This window comes from Dama dama, chromosome 14 (assembly GCF_033118175.1).
Source record: "Dama dama isolate Ldn47 chromosome 14, ASM3311817v1, whole genome shotgun sequence".
Lineage (NCBI taxonomy): Eukaryota > Metazoa > Chordata > Mammalia > Artiodactyla > Cervidae > Dama > Dama dama.
The window spans coordinates 19,079,081-19,106,804 of NC_083694.1; the positions used below are offsets into that span (position 1 = coordinate 19,079,081).

A 27,724-nucleotide genomic window follows, 5' to 3' on the forward strand; every position below is an offset into this window, starting at 1 on the left:
ATAGGGTCACAAAGAGTCAGACATGACTGAGGTGACTTAACACACATATACATGCTTCCTTAAACAATATGGTTTGGTTTTGCCAATCTTTGAACTTCATATAAATGGAATCATAGTTGTATGATTGTATAACCCTGCAACTTGCTTTTTTCTTCCCATTTTTAATACTTACTGCTGTTGATGCATATAATTGTAGTTCACTCACTTTTACTATTGATATAGTACTGTACTCAATGAATATACCACAATTCATCCACTCTCTCGCTAATACACATTTATAGGTCTTTTTTTGGGGGGTCTAATTTTCCTTTTACAAAGACTGTTATTGTGAACATTTTTTGACATGATTCCTAACACAAAATGCAAAAGTTTCTCTAAGGTATCAGAAGTTTATTTAGGGTATCTAGGGCAACTGCAAATTCAGGAGACAGGTACTCTTTAAAGGTTATTGCGTTTTTCCAAATAGTAATAACAAGGTACACTTAGAGGCAATGTTTCTGGAATCCCATCAATCATTATCTTGCTAACAACTCGTACCGTCTATTTTCAAGTTCTGTCAACCTGATGAGTGAGAAATCATATTTCAGTGTGATTTCAATGACATTTACCTAAATGCTAATGAAACTGAACATATTTCACATTTATAGGCCATTTATACTTCCTCTTCAGTGAAATACCCTGTTCTTTTTGTTTGCCCATCTTTCTATCAGGTGTTTATTTTTTTATTCACTAATTAATATTCTTTATATACTTTACACTTTGAAGTTGGTAGTTAATTGTGTCCCCGAAAGTTTTTCTCTGCCTGAGGCATGGGGCACCTATGTGCACGTGTGTATGTTTTCACTCTCTTCCACAAATGTAAAGTTCATAATTTTAATCTGATTACATCTATCCACCTTTTCCTTTATCGTTTATATTTTACTTTTGATATCATTTAAAAAATTCTTTTGGTTTGAGGAAGCTGTGTGCCAATATTTACTCTTCAAGTGTTACAGTTCTGCCGTTCCACTGCAGTGTTGGATCCCCTTGGAACTGACTTTTGCACGAACTGTGACATAGGGAACTCCAGTTCTACTTCCCCCACGTGAATAGCTCATGGCCCTTCCCCACTGACCAATAAGCCCATCCTTTCCCTGATGACGAGTAACACCACCTTTGTCGTATGTCCAATGGCACTATTTATGTGGTTTTGTTTTGGGCTCCCTGTTCTGTTTCATTTGCAAACTGTCCATTACTGTACCTGAGATGTTATTTTGAATTCTAAAGATTTTCAGTACATGCTGTTCATGCAGCAGAACAAGCAGAAGTCAAACTTTATTACCATTTCAACAAGTTAATAAGCTGAAGATACAAGATAATCTGTAAAATGCTTCTGAATCACAATCCACATCTTATGATCCTCCCACTGATGATTTTCTAATCCACTGATATTTCAGAGCATTTTCATGTTATCTCACCATCTTGAACCTAAAATGATGACTGATTATATAAAATGCCTTGAGATTATTGTGGGAAAAGTATAGGCTTTAGAGTCATACCAATAAACAATTAGAAACAGGGCTCTACAGAGACTGAGTCCATAATCGTGGGCAAGTCATTCACCTTCCTGAGGCTGAAGGTCACATGATCTACAAGCATTCATCACTACTGTCATTAAAGGGTTTCTGAACATAAGAGGTGATATATTTAAACAAGCAGCACTATGCTTGACATAGGGTAGGCTCTAAAAAAATTATATATATTTTAACACTGAATACATGTGAATCATGTATCTTTTACTAATAGGGCTTAATCTACAATAATATTAAATAATAAAGTCAGACATCAAATGGACAAATTTAATGATCTGCTGCTGAACTTATATGTACAATAAAAGCCCTTAAGCTGACTAAATGCATTCAACTGACTATTAAGAAGTCAAGAACGAACCCAAGAACTCCATCAGCCATCATGCCACATAATTCATGTCCTTCAGCATTATTAAAAAAAAAACTGAACTCTGATATCTGCCCTGTTTAGAGCTCACATATTCACCCCATCCAATCCCAAAGTAGTTCTAGGTTAACTTCAAATGAGAGCACATAGTGAATACAATTCACAAATTGTATGAAGCTTCCTTTCACTTCATTCAACTATGTTTGTGCTGCTGTGCCGTCCTCAGTCACTCGTGTCCAACTCTTTGCGACCCCACGGACTGCAGCCCGCCAGGCTCCCCTGTCCATGGGATTTTCCAGGCAAGAACACTGGGGTGGGTTGCCATTTCCTCCTCTAGGAGATCTTTCTACCCAGGGATTGAACCCACATCTCCTGCGTCTCCTGCATCGGCAGGCAGATTCTTTACCACCGTGCCACCTGGGAATTATGCTTGGCGGGAATCAAATCTTGCTCATCACACCCACTAAATCTCTCTCAAAAACAATGTCTCCCTCCTCAACTCCAACTGGACTCACGTCCCCACACTGCCACAGTAGTATGTATAAAGAAATAATTAAACAATGAATTAAAAACTCCAAATCTTGTAAGTTACAACAAAATTCTAGGAAAACAACACAATTATTTTAGAGCTGAGAAAGCAGAGGCAGGAAGAGGTTAAATGCCATGTCAGCTCATACCCAGAATGTGAACCAGATCAGCTAATGCCAAAATAAACCTCCCACCCACCATGCTATGCCATGAGCTATTTTTCTCCACTGTAAGCTTCTATTACCTCCCTGCTCTGAATTCTTCACAAGGTGGTGAGAACTGACTGGTTCTAGATATATTCTGAATATAGGGCCTTCAATGGCACCTCCCTACCTATGACATGAAACGTCAAACTCCTTTTCCTAATACTTGATTGAGAGCTGGCCACTGCCTTCCGGGAGTCCTGTTTCTCATTATCACCCACTTTATACTCCTCGGTCCTTAATAAAGGACTCGCCTTACCTTTATCTTGCTACATTATAAACATATATACCGGATTAAGGGAATGGGAAAAGGGGGAGGTTAAAAATATCCGACAACAAGGCAGGACTGGAAGCCAGAGGGAGTGTGGGCCCAAGAGAGCCCAAGCTTGCATGTGAATGAGACCTTGAGACGACAAGGAGCACCATTCAAGGACAAACCAGAGATGGCGCTTGGCCAAAGAGGAACCAGAGAGCAAGCAAGAGCCCCAGACGAGAGACAGCCAGAGAGCTAGGCAACTCTGAGCACACGTGAGTGGGCAACAGAGACGGAAAGACACAGAAATCCAAGGGCAGGGAGAGCCCCACACCCCCCGGCCCCTCACCAGGCGGGCGGTTCTGTGCCTGGCTTGCCTTCTCTTCTTCCTCCTTCCTCCAGATCCTGGTTATATCTGACTTATATTCTGCAGCTCAGCTCAGAGACCTTTTCAAGGTCTCCGCACCCAACCCAGGAGGGTGGACCACTGCCCTTCCGGTCTGATCTGCACCCCCAGGAAAGTCCTTACAGTTAGCACAAATGGGTGTGCAAGTTCCCCTATGACTTTCCTCATCATTCAAATGCCAATTTCTCAGGAGTATTTCCTTGCCATCTTTAATCATCAATGTCTTGCATACAGTGGGGTTCAATAAGTGCTCAATGAGTGAAAAACTCCAGTATTTCAATTTTTCCAACAAATGTTTTCCAAATAGAATACATAAACACACCGTCTAATCTCAGTTATAACACACACACACATAATTACACACTTTCTCAAACATATTTTTTCTTTCATCATGACTGAGTATCATCTATAGCACAAAGAACTATGCTCTATATTTTGTAATAACCTATAAGGGAAAGAATCTGGGAAAAAAAAAAAAAAGGTACACGTGTACGTATAACTGAATCACCTTGCTGTATACCTGAAACACAACATTGCAAATCAACGATACTTCAATAAAAATAAACTAATTAATTTTAAAAGACGAAATGTTATTAAATAAAACATTAAGTGAGGGACTTCCCTGGAGGTTCAATGGTTACGATTCTGACTTCCATTGCAAGGGGCATGGGTTTAGTCTCTGGTTGGGGAGCTAAGCTCCACCCTGATCAGCTTAAATAAATAGATGATGAGATAACTCAAATATCCTAAATACAATGACCCAGTAATTATGATCCATGGCTTTTGCATGGGCTTCATTTACAGCAGTTTCTCAATCCCTGTGCGAATGCATGTCATTTGGGGACGGATAACGTTTGGGCTTCCCAGGTGCCTCAGCACGAAAGAATCTGCCTATCACTGCAGGAGATGCAGGAGACGTGGGTTCCATCCCTGGGTTGGGAAGAGCCCCTGGAGGAGGAAATGGCAACCCACTCAGTATTCTTGCCTGGAGAATCCCATGGACAGAGGAGCCTGGCAGGTTAGGGTCTGTAGGGCGGCCAAGAGTCGGACATGACCGAGCACATGCGCACACAGCACAACTCTTTGCTGAGGGGTGGTCCTGCACACTGCAGGAGGGCTAGCAACGCCCCTGGTCTCTCCCCACCAGATGCCATTGGCACCAACCCCGTCCTTGTCCTGATCACAACTGCCTGGTCTCTTTCAGGGATCAAAATCGCTAGTGCCTAAGAATCACTGAGGAGAAGGCAACGGCATCCCACTCCAGTACTCTTGCCTGGAAACTCCCATGGATGGAGGAGCCTGGTAGGCTGCAGTCCATGGGGTCGCTAAGAGTCGGACACGACTGAGCGATTTCACTTTCACTTTTCACTTTCATGCATTGGAGAAGGAAATGGCAACCCACTCCAGTGTTCTTGCCTGGAGAACCTCAGGGATGGGGGAGCCTGGTAGGCTGCCATCTATGGGGTCGCACAGAGTCGGACATGACTGAAGTGACTTAGCAGCAGCAAGAATCACTGACTTACAGTAATCATTGTTTTCTTCAGGTACTAATGAGTTAAAGTTGGAAGAAAACCTATGACCAACCTAGACAACATTCTAAAAAGCAGAGACATTACTTTGCCAACAAAGATCTGTCTAGTCAAAGCTGTGGTATTTCCAGTAGTCATTTACACACGTGAGAGGTGGACCATAAAGAAAGCTGAGTGCCAAAGAATTGATGCTTTTGAACTGTGGTGTTGGAGAATACACTTGAGAGTCCCTTAGACTGCAAGGAGATCCAACCAGTCCATCCTAGAGGAAATCAGTCCTGAATATTCATTGGAAGGACTGATGCCGAAGCTGAAACTCCAATCCTTTGGCTACTTGATGCGAAGAACTGACTCCTTGGAAAAGACCCTGGTCCTAGGAAAGATTGAAGGCGGGAAGAGAAGGGGACGACAGAGGATGAGATGGTTGGATGGCATCACTGACTTGATGGTCATGAGTTTGAGTAAGCTCTGGGAGTTGGTGATGGACAGGGTAGCCTGGCGTGCTACAGTCCATGGGGTCGCAAGAGTCGGACACGACCGAGTGACTGAACTGAACTGAACTGAATGAGTTAAAGTATCATTTTATACATTCCATAAAGGATAGCTCCATTTTAACATCTTAACCTTGTCACGGACTGTGGTATGGGTATTTGACAGGGTAGAGGGGGAAAAAAGCTTGATTAGCCCAACTTTCTTTGACAAGGCAAAGGAATACCAGAAGTTTGAGAATAAAGTTTTAAATGAATGTGTAACTATGTATACTGATGGATGTTGACTAAACTGATTATGGTAATCATTTAAAAATATACACCAAAGACTAACACAATGTTATATGTCAATTTTGTCTCAAATTAAGAAAAAGAAGAATGAAAAAAAAAAAGTTTTGATAATATGAGTAATTCCACTCACATTTGGAAAAAGAGATACTGTGTGTGGATTATTGACACCTTTGGGGATAGCTGCAGTTTTCAAAGTCATTTCTGCAATATACTTGATTTTTTCCTTATGGGTAGAATCAAAGCAGACATTTAAAATTACAACTCAACGTGGGGGTAAATAACTGCATCTGCTACCAAACTTAATAAAATAATCACCGACACCACTGCTCTGCTGACAGGAGGAGTTCTGATGTCATTAGAAATGAGGAAAAGGTTTATTTAAAAACATATGCACAGCAGTCACTGGGATCAAATTAAATTTGGAGGGTAAAAAACTGAAAAATCTGTGGCACTTCAAGCAGCGGGAAGATTTATGATGACATTTGTCGTGTGTGCATGTTGTATTAAATGCATTTCATGCAAGCCTACCATATTCAGCTCTCTCTTTTTTAACTGTATAAGATGATCCCATTACTCTTTTCCTATTTTGATCTGTGCCAAGTTCATTTTCAAAACTGGATCTTCCCAGACTGGTACTTATTTCCTCTTCCACTAATGTTCTTTTTTCCCAGTTTCTTCTGAGATAACAGCAGTTATCCAGAAGGCTCACTGAAGGTGTGAGTGGCTCATCTACAGACTAATCACCCATCAACCGGATCATCATCTTTATGGCCAGGCCCCGGGCTGCCCAGCTCAAAGACACCCCTCCTCTGCAGGGTTTGGCTGCATATTTGCTTTGCTTTTTAACTGACCCCTAAGATCCTTTCTGGGCATGTCAAGCCCTTAAGGACAGAAGATTTCTCTGAGTACTGCTTCTGGTTTGGGTTTCTCTAAGTAAGTATACTGGAATTTTAAAAAGGAATATACCTCTTCTATCAGGCATGCTCAGTTTTGATCCCTGCCTCTGTGCATACAAGTATTCCTCTCCTTGCCAACAGGTGCCAGGGTACAGGAAAACAACAGCCACACTGTGACCTAGAAGTCAGTCTCAGCTGTTAGCAATTTAGCGACTGAAGAATGCTCCAGTGTTGAGGAGGGGAACAAGAGGTTTGGAAATTATACTGCAAAGTGGCATTCAAAGATGCCTCTTTTCAAATATGTGTGTGTGTGTGTGTGTGTGTGTGTGTGTGTGTGTGTGTGTGTATTTTATACTAACTTCATCAGCAAGTGAACACAGAGTTCCAGTAATGTTTAATGTAGTAGAGCTTATTTCACAACTTTTCAGGCAGAGGGAATTTTCCTAATAAATTCTTGTTCAGAACCCTCAGGCTGAATGAATGATTATGACAGACAGCAGGCAGGATTCCTGTCTTCTTAACCACGTTCTGGCAACTTAGCCACGCCTGAGGCAACTCAGAGGACTCAAGGGCTCCACAGAACACAGTTGGGAAACTACTAGGACAGGAAAACACTGATCAAGAAAATGGCAAGGCCTGGTCTTCAGAACATGAGTGGAAAATAACAAAGTCAAGAGCAACAACAGACTTAAGGGTCAAAAGACTGGTATGTGAAGCACAGTTCTGCACCTTGGTTGTTGCTATTCAGTCACTGAGTCATGTCCAACTTCTCGTGACCCCGTGGACTGCAACACCCAGGCCTCCCTGTCCCGCACCTCTCCTGGAGTTTGCCCAAGTTCATGTCCAGCACATTGGTGATGCCATCCAGCCGTCTCATCCTTTGATGCCGTCTTCTGCTTTGCCTTCAATCTTTCCCAGCATCAGGGTCTTTTCCAGTGTGTAGGCTCTTCACATCAGCTAGCCAAAATATTGGAGCTTCAGCATCAGTCCTTCCATTTCCTTTAGGATTGACTGGTTTGATCTCCTTGCAGTCCAAGGGACTCTCAAGAGTCTTTTCCAGCAACACAGTTCGAAAGCATCAATTCTTCGGTGCTCTGCCTTCTTTATGGTCCAGCTCTCACAACCATACGAGATCACTGAGAAGACCAGAGCCTCGACTATACGGATCTTTCTGCTTTTCAACACACTGTCGAGGTTTGTCATAGTTTTCGTACCAAGAACTTCTCTTTGTCTAATCTGAAGCACACGCACGGTTCAACTCACTGCCCTTCCATTTTCTCATTCATGAGCTAGGCAGACATATCTGCTCAAACCAAGGGATCTGATTAGGTCAACTCAGTCACTTACTGGCATCCACAGTGATTCAGCAGTAAAGAATCCACCTGCGATGCAGGAGACCTGCGTTTGATTCCCAGGTGGGGAAGAGCCTTGGGAGAAGGAAATGGTAACCTACTCCAGTATTCTTGCCTGGGAAATCCCACACACAGAGGAGCCTGGCAGACTACAGTCCATGAGGTTGCAAAACAGTTGGACATACAAGAGTCACTTACTAGCAGTGTGATCCTGAATAAGCTACTTAAGCTTTTTGTGCTCCAGTTTCCTCATCTGTTGAAAATGGGCAATATCATCTGTCCCACAAGATTATGGTAAAGATAAACTGAGATACTTGGCACACAAGGAAACAGTGAAGATCAGCTATTCCTCCTACTGTTTTCTAGCAGTAAAGCTTGAAAACTATGGAAGTACTATAAAATATTTTGCAACACATTATTTTCTTGTTGCTGCTGTTATGCACATTGACCCTGGTCCAGTTGCTAAGCTGTTATGGGACTTCCTTCAAGTTCCAGTGGACCCTTAGGTTCCAAGGAGTCCCCATGTGTCTAATCTTTACTGTCAAATGTATGCTGGCCCACCAATAAGGGGTACTCTCCCTCTCCTTCCTACTCCTTTTGTTTAATAGTCTCAGCTGGAATTTCTCTTCAGAATTTCACACTAAGCCAGGAGGTTCTCCAACAGAGCAATAATTTGTCCATTTATTTGAACTATAGCTATATGGCCACTAACCGTTTTCCTTGAGACAATAAAGGTGGCTAGCATATATTCAGGAACATCAATAACCACAAAAACTAGTTACACTGTTCAACTCTTCATATTTGTAACAAATAAAAAATTCTACTGTATAAAATGCTGCCTCGTTAACATGTTAATAATATGCTGTTAATAAGACTGGTTCAAAGGTGAACAAACATCTCTCTTTCTACTAAGACCTACTGTGGTAGTGAGGCAGAAAATACAGGCTCATGAATACAGTCTTACAATGGGAAAAAAAAAAGAATTTTAATTCAACTAACTGATGAACAAATTACCTTTCTGCTATTATTCGAACTTCTGACGTTGAATTTTCAATACCTTAAAAGAGCCTACATTTCCAGAAATTACAGAAATAGAAAACAAATCCATTTTGACTGAACCTAACTATAATATTCTCCAAAATAAAAAGTAAATTAGTACGGCACCCTTCTTTACAGTGTATACACATGTCACAGGAGCGAAGAGAAAGTTTTAAAGGAGAATATGTGAAAAGGATAATTTATTCCAGAATAATTTACAGATAGAAAAGCATGTTGCAAATTACTCACGCAGTTCAAAAAGTTTCTTTAATACCTTCCTTGAAGTCTGATAAACATCCTCACTTCAAAAAAGGGTAACAGTATTTGCAAATTGAGCAAGAGGACCCGATGATAGCCATATATAATCAGTTGTCACCTTGCAGCTCAATTAGCCCTCATGTAAAAACGAGGCATGTAAGGAGAAATGAGGTTTTGACATTATCTCTGCCAGCAAGATAATTACCCAGCCTTCATTTAACAGTAGGGCAACACTACTGTAGCAACAAATTAACTCAGCCCCATTTGCAATTCATGGTGTGTTTTCTCATTTAATACCATTTGTCTTACCCCAAGTGAGTGTTTCCATTAGTTTTCTCTAGCACAGCAAATACTCAGTTTGACTCCACACATTGTATCACTGCGTCTATGCTTACCTTCCAGCAACCCTTTGAAAGCATATTCACAATGCGATCGAGTCTCCCATGCTTCTATTTTAGCTACCACTTCTCTCTGGTTTGTGTCCAAACAATACAGTAGGTGTGTCTGTGTTCAGCCGTCACAGAGATGAAATTCCCTATGCCTACAATCGATTTCAGAGGTGTTTTCCCGTTGCAGAAAGAAAAATCAAGAAAGACAAATAATGCCAAGTCCTAACCTGGAAGTGAAGTGAAAGCATTAGTCGCTCAGTAATGTCCAATTCTTTGCAATCCCATGGACTGTAGCCCACTGGGCTCTTCTGTCCACGGGACTCCCCAGGCAAGAATACTGGCGTGGATAGCCATTCCCTACTGCAGGGGATCTTCTTGACCCAGGGACTGAACCCAGGTCTCCTGCATTGTAGGCAGATTCTTTACCATCTGAGCCACCAGGGAAGCCCCTTTCTAACCTGGGCACACTCATATATTAATTTATTAACATATTTCCAGAAGACATTTTAGGAAAGAAATCATTTTTTTTTTTTTTTAAATGTGCTGGTTGATATGTTTATATAATAGCCTGAACAAAATGACTTCATCATCTCCTTAATTTTTCTTTCCACACTTTACATTAAAAGTTTTCCTAAGCATGAACTTAAAAGCCACTCTCTGCTCCTAAAAGCAGGGGCAGTTGAGGAAAATATTTTAAAAACGAAGAGTGTTAATGTTTAAAGCATCATGAGCACAGAAACCAAGAACTGTACTGTCATGAATGCGCCTGTCATTAAATTTCACGTTCCTCTCTAAGAGGTACTGCTAATTTGACTACTGACTTGTTATTTGAGATTTTACACACGGAACATTTCACTACTGACAATATGAGAGGCCCTTAAAGTCCTCACAAGACTCAAGTCCCCTAGAACTGCTTCAGTACAAGAAGACAAACCCATACAATGAATGCTGAGCTTTAAACATTCAAATACGTCGTCAAGTATATTTATTTATAACTAACGTATGTCAGTCGGAGAAGGCAATGGCACCCCACTCCAGTACTCTTGCCTGGAAAATCCCATGGACAGAGGAGCCTGGTGGGCTGCAGTCCACGGGATCACGAAAAGTCAGACATAACTGAGCGACTTCACTTTCACTTTTCACTTTCATGCGTTGGAGAAGGAAATGGCAACCCACTCCAGTGTTCTTGCCTGGAGAATCCCAGGGACGGGGGAGCCTGGTGGGCTGCCGTCTATGGGGTTGCACACAGTTGGACACGACGGAAGTGACTTAGCAGCAGCAACATGTAGCAGTAGGAAAAAGAAGGAAATTAACTCTCTAAGTGTATATATAAATATTCCAAAATAGGGGATTTCAATTTTTAAAATAAACAGTCACTAGTCCTCATGAAATTTAGGGAAATTCCTGAGGAGCAAAACAATTAAGAGTTTTATTTCATTTAACATAAGAGTGATTAGCAAAAATATCTGTGGAAAACTACATTATACTCTCAGGAATTAGGAAGAAAAAAGATATATGTATGCACACTTCACAGAAAGTTTCATTGCTAAATGGTTACTTTAACCTTACAAACTAGCAAATAAGTGTCCATGATATACTAGATTTTTGTTTTTATTCTTTAAGCATTAAGTAACTCATCAATTATCATCATGCTTTCAGTAACCAACTGTTCTACGAAACAGATTTAAGGCTTGACACTTAACATACAGACAAGCTGTATCAAAAAGAATGTTCTATGCTTCATTATATGATCGAACCAGTCTCATCTCTCTAGTCAAAGTGATGGCAAGTGGAAGAAGATAAAAGAACCAATTTTATTTTTTTCCAGTTCTCACAAAAGCATTTTAGGAGTGAAGATTTCTTCTCAATTCAGAAAAATCTTTTATATACTTGACTAAGAGTCACCCAGCCTTGGCTTCAACAATTCAAATACAGAGAAAAAGATACGAAATGAAGACAAGGGAAAGTTAAATTTTCTTTTTGCGCTTTCCTGGTCTTGCCAATCACACAGTCATCCAATTGCTGTGAGCAGGGTAAAATGTTTAATCTGTAGATGTTCTTCTATCATTAGCACTAAAACTGAGTGTGTATTATTACCACTATCCCACTAGGATTCCATTTTGTATACTGAAATAGTGAATTACAAACAAAATGAAAGATAAGGAATTATATTATCTTTGTTATACACAGTGAACACAAATCAACACTTGGTCAAAGAAATATGAACGGACATTACATCCAGTATATGGAAAATTGATTCATCAATCCAATCACTAATGAAATATATAACGAAATACTCATTCTTCTCTTTCATTACTCATTAAACTGGCTTTTGGAAAAGATAAAGACAGGCAAGTATCCAAACGTGATACTTAAGTTAGAACTTAAAAGATGGACATGAATTATCTTTAAAGTATGCAATTAAATATACAGTAAAAACACTGATATACTGTAACTGCATTTAACACAAAGTAGATAGATAAAATATGAAACAGACTTTTGCTAGTGCAGGAGTTTTTCTTCTAAGAAACTTCACCATCTTTAAAATGTAATTAAAACAATTGTTTCACTGGGAAATGTGGTTGGAGGATTACTTTGAGACTCACAATAACATAGTTATTTTCAGGCAAATAGTTAAATACTAAAAGGTTTTTTATGGTATCAATATAGAACTATAAAATGTAACTATCATTAAGCAAATACAGCTCTTAATTATATCTCGCTTTGGCATCAGAGTATTGGCCTTTCTTTATCAATTCATGATCAGCACTGTCATTAATGTGGTGCCTTACCCATTTTTAAAAAATCATCTCTAATGAAGCACAAAGATACTAAAACGATGCAGCTATAATGTACAGGATACCTTACCTTAGTTGGTTTAATTCAAGTAATATTCTGTTGCATCCAACTGGCTTTGTGAACATACAAACATAATTCAGGAGAAACGACCATGGGCAACGTTGAGGAATAACTGATGAAACAGATTTATTTAGACACTATGGATAAGTTGGTATAAATTCTTTGGCTTTAAATATTTAAGAATACCTGTAGTCTTCAACAAAGCAATTCCATTGAAGTAATTTATTCTAGGGAAATAATAGTGTGTGTATGTATGTGTGTCTTAGAAGGGAGAATCCTTCATTTACAAAGATGCTCATCAGAGTATTACTTATAACAATTTAAAAATGAGAACCTAAACAAAGGAAACACTTCAGATCTACAGGATGGAATATTACATAACTATTAAAATCTATGGTTATGAACATACACTTATATGTTAAGGTAAAATGCACGATTCAAAATTGCATGTACAGCGCACATTCATTCATTCATTTCTTAGTTCATTCAAACACTGACTGCACGTCTAATTCAGGCTATGGGCACAAGCAATGAAACAAAACAGACAAGAATATCTGCCCTCATTGGAGCGTATATTCTAACAAGAGGAAACATACAATAAACAAATACAGATCGTAGTTCAGGTAAGTGAGATCCAGTGCTGGGACAAGAGGGATGTGGTTTTTAGTCAGAGAATGCCTCAAACAAGTGAAAGGGTGAGCGTGGGGTGGAGGAACATTACAAGAAGCGAGTACAACTAAGTTGGGAGCATGAAAGCAAGGAGGCCAGTCTTGCTGAGAGAAGTGAGCAAAGAGACAAGCATAAGGAGGTCAGAGAGGTTTGGGGGGAGGGCAGGGATGGGAAAGCGGTTGTGCCGATGCAGCGCCTTGCCTTCTAAGTTACTGCAGGCCTTCTGCTTTTATTCTAGTGAGAGAGGAGGCTTTAGAGGGTTTTGAGAAAAGGTATGATGTAATGGGACTTTCATCAAACCGGTCACTAGCTGCTGCTTTGAGAACAGACTGTAGGAGAGCAAAGGCAAAAGCCAGCAGCTTTTACATCAGCAACAAGATGAAAGTCAGACAGAAAAAGACAAATATCATATACCACCACTTATATGTGGAATCTGAAAAAAATGATAAAATGAACTTATTTACAAAACAGAAATAGACTCACAGACATAGAAAACAAACATGGTTACCAAAGGGGATAGCAGGGTGGGAGTGGGGATAAATCAGGAGTTTGGGATTGACATAGACACAAATAGATGAACAGCAAGGACCTACTGTACACTACAGGAAACTATAGTTAGAGTTACCTAAAAACTAGTAACTGATGTCTCAGACTAACTTCAAGGAAAGATTCTGGTAACCTACACTTGGCTGCGCCTTTAGCAAGTACAGTTACTATTAAAATTAACAATATGCATTTAAATAGCAAAACAAGAAAGTCACATTTAGAAAAGAGTCAGTGATATACAGTGTAGAGGAATATTCTTGACAACTAATCAAGTGCAAAAGATCTGGTTTTTCAGTGGTTACTGAGGCAATAATAAAATAATTGCTCCAATCAGTATAATCTTTTGCAATTTCATTGGAAGTATAACTTAATGAACTACCATGTGTCAGATCCTTTCCTAACAATGTACTAAGTACGTCATTACAGCTTATGTAATCTAATATTTACAACAAACTTCATATATAAGGATAGAGAGCCTTACAAAGCTTATAAAACTTGTTGAAGGTCAATTTGCTGATTGGAGCCGCCACCTGTCCAGTTCTGAGGCACAAGAACTGCTCAGTACCACATCCTAGCAGACAGAGTCTGTCCAGTTCAATGTGCTCTGTACCAGGAGAGTCACCACACGGGACAAACACCTAGTTCTGAAGAGGTACCGTCACACGTTAACAAGCGTGTGAGGCAAGACCTAAGAGGTAGTGAAGGAATCATAGAAGTCTCCATGATGTAATGAGGTTATGAAGAGAAGAAAACAGGTTTTAGGTAATAAGAAGACAGATGAAAAGCTACAAATGGAAAATCCTGAGTTCTAATGTTAGGATTGTATAAGAGAATGAACATATGCTCTGGAAGCAGAAAGATTTAGGTTCAACCTCTGTGTTTCACACTTAAGCAGTAATGTGATTTTTTGAGTAAATTATGCAATCTCTCTAGGCCTCACTTTCATCAGTAAATGTATAGGTAACAATATTTACCTTGAAAAGGTATTTCAAACAACAAACGAGATGATAAATACAGCTTAGAACAGGTACTTGAAAGGGAAATTAGTGGTTTTTTTATTCCCTTCGCCAGCCCAAATGCCACTTCTACTCTAAATCCTCTACAAATACTGCAGCTCAAGACAGAGACAAAAGAACATTTATTGTTTTTAAATTAGTTCAAATCACCAGGCTCACATAAATATTCAAATATTTCAAAAATAATCCTGGAATTGCATTTTCTTTTTATCGATAAAATGTCAGGAAATTTACAAACTAATAATCAACAAAGTGATGATGAGTGGAGGTAAAATTCTATATCAGGCTATTAAACAAAGAATTTGTGAGGCCCTGGAAAGAAGACAATAATCACTCTGAGCTCATATGGGTTCACTGAGAATAAGTCTTGCCAAGAGAATGGCATTTATTTCACTGGCAAGGCTACTAGCCTGAAAGGAAGATGGAAAAATATGGTATATTATAACTTCAGAACAGTATCTCACAAAGTCTTTAATAGGATTTTTTTGCATTAAGAGTTAACTATGGCTGGTGAAGAGTTAGGTGGAATTATAGAGAGTTAACTGATTAACAGATTGGAATAAATTTGCAAAGAATCTTCCAATGACAGACATCCTTGGTTCCTCCTGTTTAGTCATTATTATTAAAGTATTGGAATAAAAATATAGAGAGCTTGTTGCTTAAACTTGAACAAGATCACAACAGGTGACGGAAGTAAAGTAATAAGAACACTAAGATGTGCATTTTTCTTACACACAAACTTCTTACTGCTCTAGAGAAAATGGAAGATTTCTACCTTGATAGAAGTTTATGTACATTAGAGATTTTTAATTGCAAATTCATAGACATGCTGAACAAAAATATTAGCCTAAAGGTGATGTGGCAAACCTCCTTTCCACCTCCATCCCCAAATGAAGCACTTCTAGGCTGTTTGAAGGTAACTCATGTCCCACGGACAGAGGAGCCTGGTGGGCTACAGTCCAAAGGGTCACAAAGGGTCGGACAGGACTGAGCCACTTAGCACTGCAGCACTCAATAACTCATGTCACGGTTTCCAGAGGGAAAAAAGAAAAATATCCCATGACTCCAATGGTATTTTATGTCTGGATGCCATATCTGAAATACAAGCACATTTAAAGGAGAACAATCAGAAAGGTGAAAGGGCTTGGGAGAATGTGAAAAGTAACTGGTGAGCTAGAATGAAAAAGATAAGATGTAAAATTCTCCCAAGTGTTTGTGGGACTATCATGTGGCAACTCTTAGCACCTTTCATTTACCTGAACACCCATCTTATGGGTGAAAAAACTGAGGCTTAGAGAGGTTACACAGATAGCCAGCAGAAGAATTGAAACTTAAATTTAGGTCTTGTGACCGACCTTATTCTGTGTAATGCCAGAGAGTGAAACTAGAACCAATTATACCATGAAGCTAGATTTCAGGTCACTCCAAGGAAGAAATAACAACCAAACGTGTCTCATCATGAATAGTTTCCATGAAGCCTGGACACAAAGGCAAATCTACATAGTGTTATCCAGAACAACTTCAATCTATAAAAACATGTCATCTATGTTTCCAGACATCATGGGCACCTGTATAAACTGAACAACCGTTATGCAAGATGTTCCTCAATCCCTTAATCTGCCCAACAACCCCAATGAAACGACAGAATCCTACTAAATACTAAAAATAACTTCCACAAGGTCTTAAGGCGAATATCTTAAAAGAGAATAAATAAACAGTGAATCAATGAAAATCACAAGTCTTCTTGGTTCTTTCTCCTAGAGGTCTGGTACCTTGGCCACATGTTCAAATCACCTAATGCCTTTTTAAAAATACCAGAAGTTTTGACTGAATTGTTCTGAGATGAGGTCAGTTGCTGAGACATGGATATGTCTTCCCGACAACTGGGTACAGATTCAGCCATACACACAGGACAAAAAAGCTATTAATACTTCTCCGGGGGGAGGGGAAGGGTAACCATGAAAAGTGAGAAGAAAATAGCAAATAGCCTGTTCAGGCATCTTCACAAAAATAAAATTCCAATGCAATTTCGTACCCACGTAAGACATATTCAAACAAACCTGAGACCCCCAAATATTATATTATTTTGGATATCCAAATATTAAGATCTATATTAGATCTAGCATATTAGATCTATATGCAAAATATTAGAAGTACAAGAAGAAAGGCAGCCGGACAAGTAAAGTTCAGGACCCACTCATCTGAAATATGCTTTTTAAACAAATAAAATGACACTTTTTAAAGTCAAATACTGTAAAAGATTGCTTGTCTTTTGCACAAGTGGCAGATCTGTTATCGTTCTCATCATACTGAAAGCTTATCCCACAGATGCCCTCTCTGTACCCTCCAAAGGCTCTTTGTGCACTCAAAATTAACCCCACTATCACAGTGTTTCTTGGATTAACCAATGTAAGATATGTGAAGAGGGTCTTTGTTGTTGCAAAATGAGAAAAGTTGCATTAAAAGCATTAAAATAATTGTGCTCACCTGGAGGAAAAAAAAAATCAGCAAAATACAGTGGCAGCATTTTATGGAAGCCATTTCTTGCAAACAACTAACACAGTTTTCAAGCTCTTTAATTAAAGAGATATTCTTTAAAATTGAGGAGAAATGTTAACTTGAATGTCATCCCTTTCCTCCTAGAATGAATGACCTCTGATAAGTATCTGAACCATTCAAACACAAACACACGTAAAATGTGACTTTTTTTTTTTAATTCGACAAATACGAACTTTGGTGTGGGCAAAAGCAAAGCAAAGAACTATTTTCTAAATTTAATTATATAGAAAAAGACAGAGCTGACAAGCAGGTGAGTTGTCTAAACAAACTTTATTAGATATTAAGAAAAGGAGTGTCATTTTTTGTTATAAGAGCCCAAGGTGACTGCTTAGGTTTTGTACTGCTAGTTAATTCTAGCTGGAGCACAAATCTTGTCTTCTCTTATAATTAATTCTCAGTGTCAAAACTGTCCGATGTCCTTTTCAGAATCAACCCATCCTGGCTGTTAATTATATTACAGAAATATGTTCAAATAATGTTAATGGTCTGATTCTAATGCTCACAGAACAAGTTATAGGTAAAGCTCAATTAATGACTGAGCTAAATATGTTTACTTAATTATTTTGCAGAGAACATGAGAATGATTTGCTTTTTGCCAAAGTGATACCTGAAGAGATGAATTTTTTAAAAAAATGAAATATGTACCTTCTGGACATAGGTACAGGATAGGAGCCACAGCTTCGATATTAAGACAAATCCTGACTATTCTTAGAAGTACGCATGACTGAAATATTATTTCTTAGATTAGAGGGTTTCTCAAATATTGAGAAACAGACACATAACAGAAACACAGGGACCAAGAAAAAGTCTTCTGAAGGGTAGTGTTACAAAAAGTGCCTTTTAAACATTTTTATATATTCAATTACAATGGTCTTATTTTCTTAGTGATTCATATTTCCATAAGTCCCATCCCAAACAGTGCCCCAGAAGTGGGCATGGAAATCTGAATTGAAACCAAGAAGCCCAGAACTGCCCCAGGGAAAGCCTGGAACTGAGAGCTGGCTTGGAACTTCCCGGAGCTCCAAGACTAGTCTAAGTCTAGGAAGTGCCCTTCCCCTGGGGCCTGAAATGTACCGTGACATTCGATGACTGCATTTAGTTTCTGGATGGTTTATCTGTCTGTGAACAGCTAGCATGTAACTTGCCAAAGTGAAATAAAACAATAAATGAAGTAATCATAGAACTTAAAAGAGAGAGGGGAAAAAAACCGAATTTTTCTTAGCATGTATGATGGGTTAGCCATGTTGCTAGGATAATATATTCATTCAACCTCTCTTCACCCATAAGCATTGTAAGATATATATTATTATCCTCATTTGCAAAAGCAAAAAGATTAAGTAAATTATCCAAAATCACTCACTCAGTAAGTGGTAGGTCCAACCTGCCAGGTCTTTTTGGCTGCAAAGAGCATGCTTTTCTCTAGCAATGTACAAAGAAAAGCAAAAAATCAAGATCAATTCAGAGATAAGGTAAATACAAAATTCAATCTCATATGTGCATACTTGAAGTGTAAAGGATCATTTTTTCCCCTCTTTAATTTCTGACTAACTTACACAGAAGTTTGAGAGTCTAATACACAGGCCTTTTCCAATGTATGAGGACTGACTGGGCCTATGGTGACTTTTGCACTTAGAATCATAACATTCATAGGCTAAAAAAAAAAAAAAAAAAACAAGGAAAATCTTAAGAACTTCTTGATTCTTACACAAGAAGAGACAAAGACATCTTAAACATCTTGCTCAAAATCACAGCACTTGATTTTTGCAAAGCTGGGGTTAGATCTCAGATCTGACCCATGGCCAACGCTTCTTTCAGTTACAAGGTACTGGGATTTTTTGTTTTTGTTATGCTAGTTTTGTTTCTCCCTCAGCTCTGGAAAAAGCTGTAGCTCTTAGTTATCATAAGAATATGATACAACCATGAAAATGTCATAAAAATCCTCTCAAAAATTAGTATATTCAATCATTGCCTTAAAAAGAAAACAAATCACCTGTTTCGTTTAAAAAAAATAATCAAATGGTATTAAGAAAAAGATGAAACTAGGTAAGCTTACTTAACTAAAATAAAATTTGGATTTGTAGGTCAAAATTCCAGGTAGCTTAGATTTAAAATATAACTGATGTAAAAAATCAATGCATCATGACATGAGAAAACTGTTACTGATTCTTTATGTGCTTCCAATTTGATTGCTTTGGCCTTCCAAACAAATACATGGAAGTACCAGAAACCTATTAGTATGATAATAAAGCTTCGCTCCTGGATGTGTACAATCTCTTTGCTTGGAGGAAAACAAACAAACAAACAAAAATCAGTGTAAAGATCTGCTCCAGATTTCAATAAAAGAATATTTGAACTAATTATAAAAGGCAAAATTTTAAAAAATGTTATAATAAGCAGATTTCCTTCAATTTTAGAATAATCAGGTTGCCTTTCCTTTAAGGCCTTACAAAATCCATTTCTACTTGACTTAAAAGCTAATAGCTTACCCTACTGTTCCTATTCTAGTTCATGTTTTCTTCAAAATTTCAACTTTTAAAAATACAAACCTAGCTTCAAGTTATTATCCTCTATCACTATCTAAAACACGGTAAATACAATGAGTCCTTTTACACAGAAAATAGTATAAATTGATAGGAATATGTTTAATAGTCAATGTTATGAGCAGAAAAAAAATGGAAATATATAAAAGGCATATACCTATACACTGATGAATACATATATGTGTATATATATACATATACATTTATATACATCAATATTTGGAATGCTTTTGCTTGGATCATATATCTTCTATCCCCCTAAATCAAAGCTGTATAATAATTTTAAAATGCACTTTCTTGTTATGAATACATATTGTTCCTGTCATGTGGAATGAAATAATTGGAATAGTGATGACATATTGGCTGGTAATAATTCAATAATCTATTTAAAGTGAAAGTATAGGTTCCGAGAACTTAATATTGCTAAATCACTAATGTTTCAGTACTTCAAATTACATAATATTATAAAATACTGATTGCAAAAGAAATCGGGTAAGACTCTTCCTACTTTTGTTCAACCTATGTGACTCTTAAAAAAGAATCACATGTACACATCCATGCTAATGGGGTTCGTAGATTTTTATATATTCTATGTACTCAATAGTAGCCGGCCACATAATTCACATGCAGAACTATCCCCCTTTGAACTAAATGAATTCTGTTATAATGGAGAGTTGAGACTTGAAAAAATTGCTTACAATTGCACATACAAGTGAAAAAGATAGCTAAGTCTAAATTAAGATGTTGGCTATGAGGTTTCCAATAGGACCTTGACATGACTGGTGACCTACTCATGACATGATCACACCAGTACGGATTTGGAATTCTATTAGTATTACCAGAGGAAAAAAAGTCAAGGAGTCATCAAGAAAACAAATCTATATCTTCTACTCCATCAGCCAATTACTGTTGTTAAAGTGGAATTAGATGGGTATTGACAATGCGAAGGGGAAAAGGATTAAGCAGATGACTGAATATATCACAAGCAGTGGTGATCATAGTTTGGATTTTTAGCCCTATTTTGTTTTTGCTGTACAAAGTTTTTAAAAAATTTGTAAAACAGGAATGTGCAAAGTGATTAACTACTGCTAATATGCCTGAAAAAATACAAATCTTAATATCTTTGCTAACTGGATGATGCACAAATATTTTTACATAAGGTTCTATTTTATACAAGCATATATTCAATAGCTTAGCACAGATTTACTAGAGATCTGTACCAGTCTATAAATAAAAGGACTCCTGGAAAGATTAAATAAAATATTATTTTAATTTGCTAATATTTCAAGGAAGAAAATTCCCCAATTTTGAAAACTGAATCTTCTTGGCAAAAGTAAGGATAATACAACTTAACTGATTATAAAACCAAAACAGTTGTACTGCATGAGGAGGCAGTATAGTATAATACTTAGGAATGTGACCTTTGACTTTAGAGAGACCTAGTTTTAAGCTTGGGTCCTACCTTTTGCTATAATATGATCTTATACAAATTACTTAACCCATGTCTTACTTTTCCAACCTGTAAAAGTGAGATACAATACCATGTCAAATGGCTTGTGAGGATTAAACGACTGTGCTTGTGTAAAAAAGTCTTGCATGGTATTCAATTATTGTTAGCTTTTGCTATTATAAAAAGTTAGAGCTATAGTTCTGTGAACTCACCCAGTTATTTTTTCTACAGATAAATTCAGTTTTGTTACATGGTGATTGGGACTTCCTCGGTTGCTAAGTGGTCAATGTCAAGAAAACGTCATAAAAGTATCAGTCATCAATGCCAAGGTACTATGTTAGAGGCTGGTTTTACTCTATACCACACACCCTACTCCACTAGGGGGGAGAAAAAATCACAAAGCACAGGGCAGATTTGATTTAAAGGCGGGGGAAGAATTACTGGCCTAAACTACAAACATTACCATCAAGACACTAAGTTTCGGGTATGATTTATTTTGCCATTTTCTCCTGTGTCTAAGTTTTTATCCATTTATACTGACTTTACTGATTGAGTAACACTGCCACCTTCCCCTTAACACAAAATTCATGTATTTTGATATTAAATATAATCATTACAGTCTTTGTTCTTTAAAGTCAAGTTTAGATGGTATATAAGAGATGAGTGTATTTATGCCAGGCTAAAATATCAATGTGAAAAGTAGTCAGATGAATATATCATTGAACTTGGATCTATCATCATCTGATGCTACCCATTTGTCTTCTTAGTGTGTGATTATATATGAGTGATCCTCTCATTCAACCTAGGTCTATGATGACTGATATTCTAGGTTAGTTAAAATATGTAAACAGAGTTTTCACTTATAATATCAGAAAGTAACTAAATTCACACTTAGAAATTAGGGTGTATCATGCCTACACATTTTAAATCGTCACGAAACTCTTATTTTTAATAAACTGAGGTAACTTCATTTCTCAGTCTGATCTTTTTAAGAGTCTGATCTTCTCCTAAACTTAAAATTCACAAAACTGTATATAAAGGAATATGATTTAGTTTTGTAATTCAAATAAAATTCAAACAAAAATAATTTTACAATAACATTAAAAAATAAAAATATACTGTTTAAAGAAACAGTTGCAAAGAAGGCCAAGAACATAGTAAGGAATGTAAAGGTTTCCAATGGAAGTTCACTTAAGAGAAAAGTCACAAAAAATGCTAAGAGGCATGAAAACGTGTTACTAAAACTTTAGCTCTAGTTTAAAAATAAAATTGTAATCAAGAATAAAAAAGCAAAGAGATGGCTAAACACAGACAAGGGGGAAAAAAAAAAAAAACCTCTAGCAAATCTAATAAATTTAACTTGCCCTGCCAGATCTTTTCAACTTATTGGAAAATTCGCTTGACTTAATATTGACACAGAGATGTGTAAATCAATACATTCAGAATGAAAGATATATTTTAATTTAAAAATGTTCAGACTGCTGCAGTAAATCTATGCACTTAGTACATAAAAATCATCAAGAGTTTAAATGCTGAGGTATAGTATTGGGGCGAAACAACACCTAAAGGTGAATGAAAATACTACATTTCTACCACCAAAATTTTGACTTTTTAGACTGCATGTTAAGGCAATCTTTACAAAATTTACTGAAATATACTTACAAGCAACAGATAAGCTGAATTTCATTGAGAATCCATCAAAGCCTGCAACCAGGGCACCACCTACCTGCTGTTTATAAAAAGTCCTATTTTTATATACAACTAGCAAGCTATTGTGATTTCTCCAAATAAAATGGGAAATAAAAGAAATGAAAGTATCCCCTAATCTCAGTGATTTTTTAATGCAGTCCACAGCTTTAACTGGTGTTCAATATGGTAGGCTGATTAAGATTTTTGAACAAACTCTGGGAGATAGTGGAGGGCAGAGGAGCCTGGCACGCTGCAGTCCATAGGGTCATAAAGAGTTGGACATGATCTAGCAACTGAACAGCAACAATTAAATTAAGATGGGTTAAAATATGAAATACACAATAGATTTTTGAGGACAAAAAATGTCAAATATCTCATTATTATTTTTGCTAAAATAATTTTACCAGTACATACACACATTTTCAGGGTACAAAGCCAGAAATCATCATGTGTTTCAACTTAGGAAAATGTATTACACAAGAAAGCTAGACTTAGACAAGCATAAGAATATAGTTTCTCTATCTTCTTAAATAAATTTACCATATGTGTACAAGTTTAATTTGGTCAATCACATCATAAATCTAAATAATCTTTAGATTGGGGATCCCTCTCTTCCACATACTGCCCATCAGATATTATAAAGAAATGAAAAGTAATAATCATAATTCTGATCATTGGTAAAATAACCTTTCAACCAACAAATCTGAAAGTTAATAGGGAAATGTTATACCCTTAAAAATTCTGTTTCAAACAAAAAAGGATTAAGACACGTTTATAATATTTACTAGAGTATACTAAAGTACGACCAGAGCCAAAATCTCCCAATTATCTCAAAATCACAGTAAAGAGATCTGCGCCTCAAATCCTGCCTATAATTTCTCTTTATAATTAGTATATAACTTTCCTTCAGTAATCATTCTTTACTCTTGTCATCCTTCTCTTTTGAAAATTCCCCTTCCCCAATCATCCTCTCAAGCTTTGCTACTTAAAAGAAGGGTCCTCAGACCAGAAGTAGCAACATTTTCTAGAAGCTTCTTAAAAATGCAAAAATCTGAAGCCCCACCCAAGTCTTACAGAATCAGAATTTACATCTTAACGAAGTCCACCACACCCATGCTCCAAGATTTGCTGGGTGACTAAATTTAAGAAGTACTGCTTTAGACTTGCTGGACAGAATTTCCATCTTCACAGTGTGTTTCTCTTGTTCTTACCCTTTACAGGTCTTGACTGGTCTTCAGGATAATAGGGTTAGAAAGCATCTTAGAAATCACTGATTTCAAACTTTCATGTTACAGACAGGCACACTAGAAATAAGTAGTAACACCGAGCACAAGAACCTTGCATAAAAAGGCACTGATAAATGTCAAGTTGCAAGACAAAGGCAAGAAGAGAAATTGAAGCTGAAAGGGATTAAGGTCTTACACAAGTTCATATGGTTAATTAGTTGCAGGGATAAAACAACAATCTATGTCTCATGTTGATTCCAATGCCCAATGCTCGGTTCAATACAAGAGGCTACTAGCAAGACAGGGCCAGAGTTTTGGAGGGATTCCAGCCCTCCTCATTCCTTGCTGGGATGTGTAAGAGTGTATGCTTCTTGGGACTAGGTGTATGTGCATACATGTGGACACTCACGGGAACACACGTGCATGCCTAGTTCTGGAGTGCTTTGCAGAGCAACAGTTTTATTAATAACCACTTAAAGCCTAAAATTCAAGTTTTACAAATATGGCGTCTATTTTTTCAGCTTCAAGTCAAATTTCCTTTTCTACAGTCTTTGATCATCTTCACTTCTATCAAAACATATCTGAGGTAGCTGAGAGGTGGGAATCAGGAGGTCATGAGTAAAGGTCACGTGAGGTACACTGCAAACAGACACAGCAGCCTTAACTGGCTGGGCACTATTACTCGAGCTGGCCCTATTCCTCTCTCCTACTTCTTTTCCTTCATATGCTTCTTCCTCTTTGTCACCCTCTTCCTGTTCCACTGCCCTTGCTCCTTCTCTTTAACTGCCACCGAAAAGACGAAGTTCAAAAAGTAACTTACACAATGCTTGACACTTTTGGGGAGAAAAGCACTACCCAAATTATTACAAATCATAACTTACAATTGTATAGTATTTTAAATTTTGTACCAAGTATGTTTATAGAGCACTTTCAGAAAAATTTTCTTAATGCTACCACAATACCATAATGTCAAAATGCTTTTCGTAATGACAGTGAATATAAAGATTGACTCCATATAAAGACATTCTATGGACATGGCAAATCTGTTCACATTTTCTCAATTAATAACACGCTATGAAAAACTGTAAGAGAAAAAATATTTGCATGATAAGACCAAAAAAAAAAAAAATAACAGAAAAGGCAACACTACATTTATAAAATTTTACTTTTAAAAAAGCAAAAATACCTGTTAAAAAAAATATATATATATGTATATAGTGAAGCTAAAAGATGAATTTCATCATGTCCTATCAAAGACCAGAAGAAAGTGGCAGAATGTAAACAATTCACAGTATATAACCAGTCAACAAATTATCAAACATAGAAAACTTTAATGATTTAAATAATTGCCTTGGTTACTTATTGAGCTTTATTCTCAACTAACATTTGAGTATAAAATATACTTAACTATAATTAACAGGCACACCTAGAGGTTGTAGAGTTTATACTTCAACAGAAATAAACTACTGAAATACACCAATCATTGTAAGAATGCTATATATGGATAACTTTATTATAAAAGCAATAGAAATTAGAACTTTTGAGACTAAACTCCTTGGATAGGATGCAGTAAAATATGGGTAAATGAAAGACTACTAATGTCTCATAAACAGTCACTGAATTTAATCACTCCCATTCCCCCCATTAATAGCACAGATGAATTAAACAGTAGATGAGTTAGTTAAGAGGAACCTGAAGGAATTACCGACAGTGTGGGACAGAAAAACAATGATATGGAAACTAGGAGAAAAGGGTTATGAGATATTGACGGTAAAATGAGAAAGTGCAACACACGTCTGTCTGGAGAAATAGAGAAATAGAAGATGCATAATAAACAAAAGAGAATATTTAGCTAAGGGTTGAAATTTTTAAAAAGCTGGTTAGAGTGCTCGCTTCGGCAGCACATATACTAAAATATAATAAAAAGCTGGTTAGACAGAAATTACTAGTTGTAGAAAAGACAACATAAAAGCGGGGTCAATAAATTCACATCTATGCATAATGTGAAACTACAGAATATCAAAGACAAAAAAACTCAGCCAGATGGGGGAAACAAAACCACATGGTCTAACATGAATCTGACAACAGGTTGCTTAACAGCAACAACAAATGCCAGAAGCCAGTCACAGAGTACCTTCCAAGTGCTGAGAAAAATGATTTAACCCAGAATTCTATACGCAGAAAAACTACTGTTCATAAAGAAAAGTGAAATGAATCCAGTTGCAGATTTAAAACAGCAAATTTACCAGTTATAGGCACTAGGATACCTTCTAAGAACATATTGAAGAAAAGGATCTTGCAAGGAAAATCTAAGACTATGTAAGAAGAAATGCTAAGAATCTGGTAGACTTTTAAAATCTAAATAAATTATATGTGAATATTAATATCTAGTTCAATCATTTATAAAACTAAAAAAATTGGAGAGGAAGAGAATGTTTTGGCTTGAAGAAGTATGATCAAAATTAGTTTTATGGTCTTTGTATTGTCAGAAGTCCCAACATTACCCACATACCTTAAATTTAACATACAGCTGAGAACTCAATATTTTTTAAACAGTCAGGCATTTTTACAACTCTTCATCTTTGGTTTGCTGACCTAAAGTACTAGACTTAGAATTGGATGACTTAAGTTTCTGCAAAAGGGATACCTACAAACAAATATATGTTGGTCCTCACAAGAAGCCCACGTTCATTCATTCAGTAGTCTCACTAATATACTGAGTTCCTACAATGTGTCAAACCCTGTTCTAGATACAAAAGAGAGAGGCCAACAAGACAGACAAGAGTCCCAGACCCTAGAAGCAAAAATTCTAGCAGTTGGAGATAGCAGACAAGAAAAAAAGAAATAAATTTTCAGATTAAGTTAGATGCTATAAAGGAAAGGGAAAAGGTCACGTAAAGGGAAGTAAGTACAAGAGGGAGGGAAGTAAGTGATCAAAGTAACTTTGCCTAAGACTGTGTAACAGTGCGAGTCAAACAGAGCTCTAACTCCAAATCTCCTAACCATGCCACTATAGAACGCTACCTTTAAATATACCTTTAAATATAGTCAAAATAAGTGGTATTCATTTGTATGAACTATATTTTTTTCAATTAAAGATTTGGGCATGCCATCAAAGAGACAAGAATAAATGGTAAGTGTTTTATTCCCTTATTCCCTTTTACTCCCATGGTCAGTATCAAGTGTGGTGTTTTGGTTTATTTCCTTTGTTGGCTATCAAATCTTAAAATGTTTTGAATCTGAATATCTTTAGTCAGCATGCAGCTGTCTCCCCGACACCAAGTTACTTCCCACATATGTGTCTACATTATCTGCCTGGCCCCTGAAGGAATTTGAATTTGGATTCCTGAAGTTAACGTGTAATAGTAGTGTCTTTACAGCTCACAAAGTCCTACGACTTGTGAAGTAACTTTCATGAAATAAGGTAACTTATTTCATGTTACCTTTTATTACCCCTATTTAGGGATGAGGAAACTGAAGCTCAAAAGTGTTTTCTCCAAGGTCATATAGCCAGTAAATCTGAGAGAGGCTATTCTGATTTCTGGTTCTGTGCTTTTGGCTTGCACTGTATCAGAAGGGGCTAACACGTGGTGCTCTGACAGAT

The 27,724-nt window shown here is 37.2% G+C and overlaps 1 protein-coding gene across 6 annotated transcripts in view; it reads right to left on the reverse strand.

The window, feature by feature from the left end:
* Positions 1-27,724, reverse strand: part of GPATCH2 (G-patch domain containing 2) — a 191,502-nt gene that overhangs the window by 121,203 nt on the left and 42,575 nt on the right. Inside the window, exons 6-7 of one of the 6 annotated variants that reach the window (XM_061160040.1) lie at positions 18,576-18,634; positions 12,125-15,751 (exon numbers count right to left, since the gene is read on the reverse strand). The exons of 4 other annotated variants lie outside the window; for them this stretch is intronic. In XM_061160040.1, coding sequence (XP_061016023.1) covers positions 15,733-15,751; positions 18,576-18,634 — 78 coding nt within the window. In that variant the 3' untranslated portion in view covers positions 12,125-15,732. Of the gene's footprint in view, positions 1-12,124; positions 15,752-18,575; positions 18,635-27,724 lie in introns of those variants that run through there. One more of the 6 variants, XM_061160039.1, reaches the window with a different exon arrangement.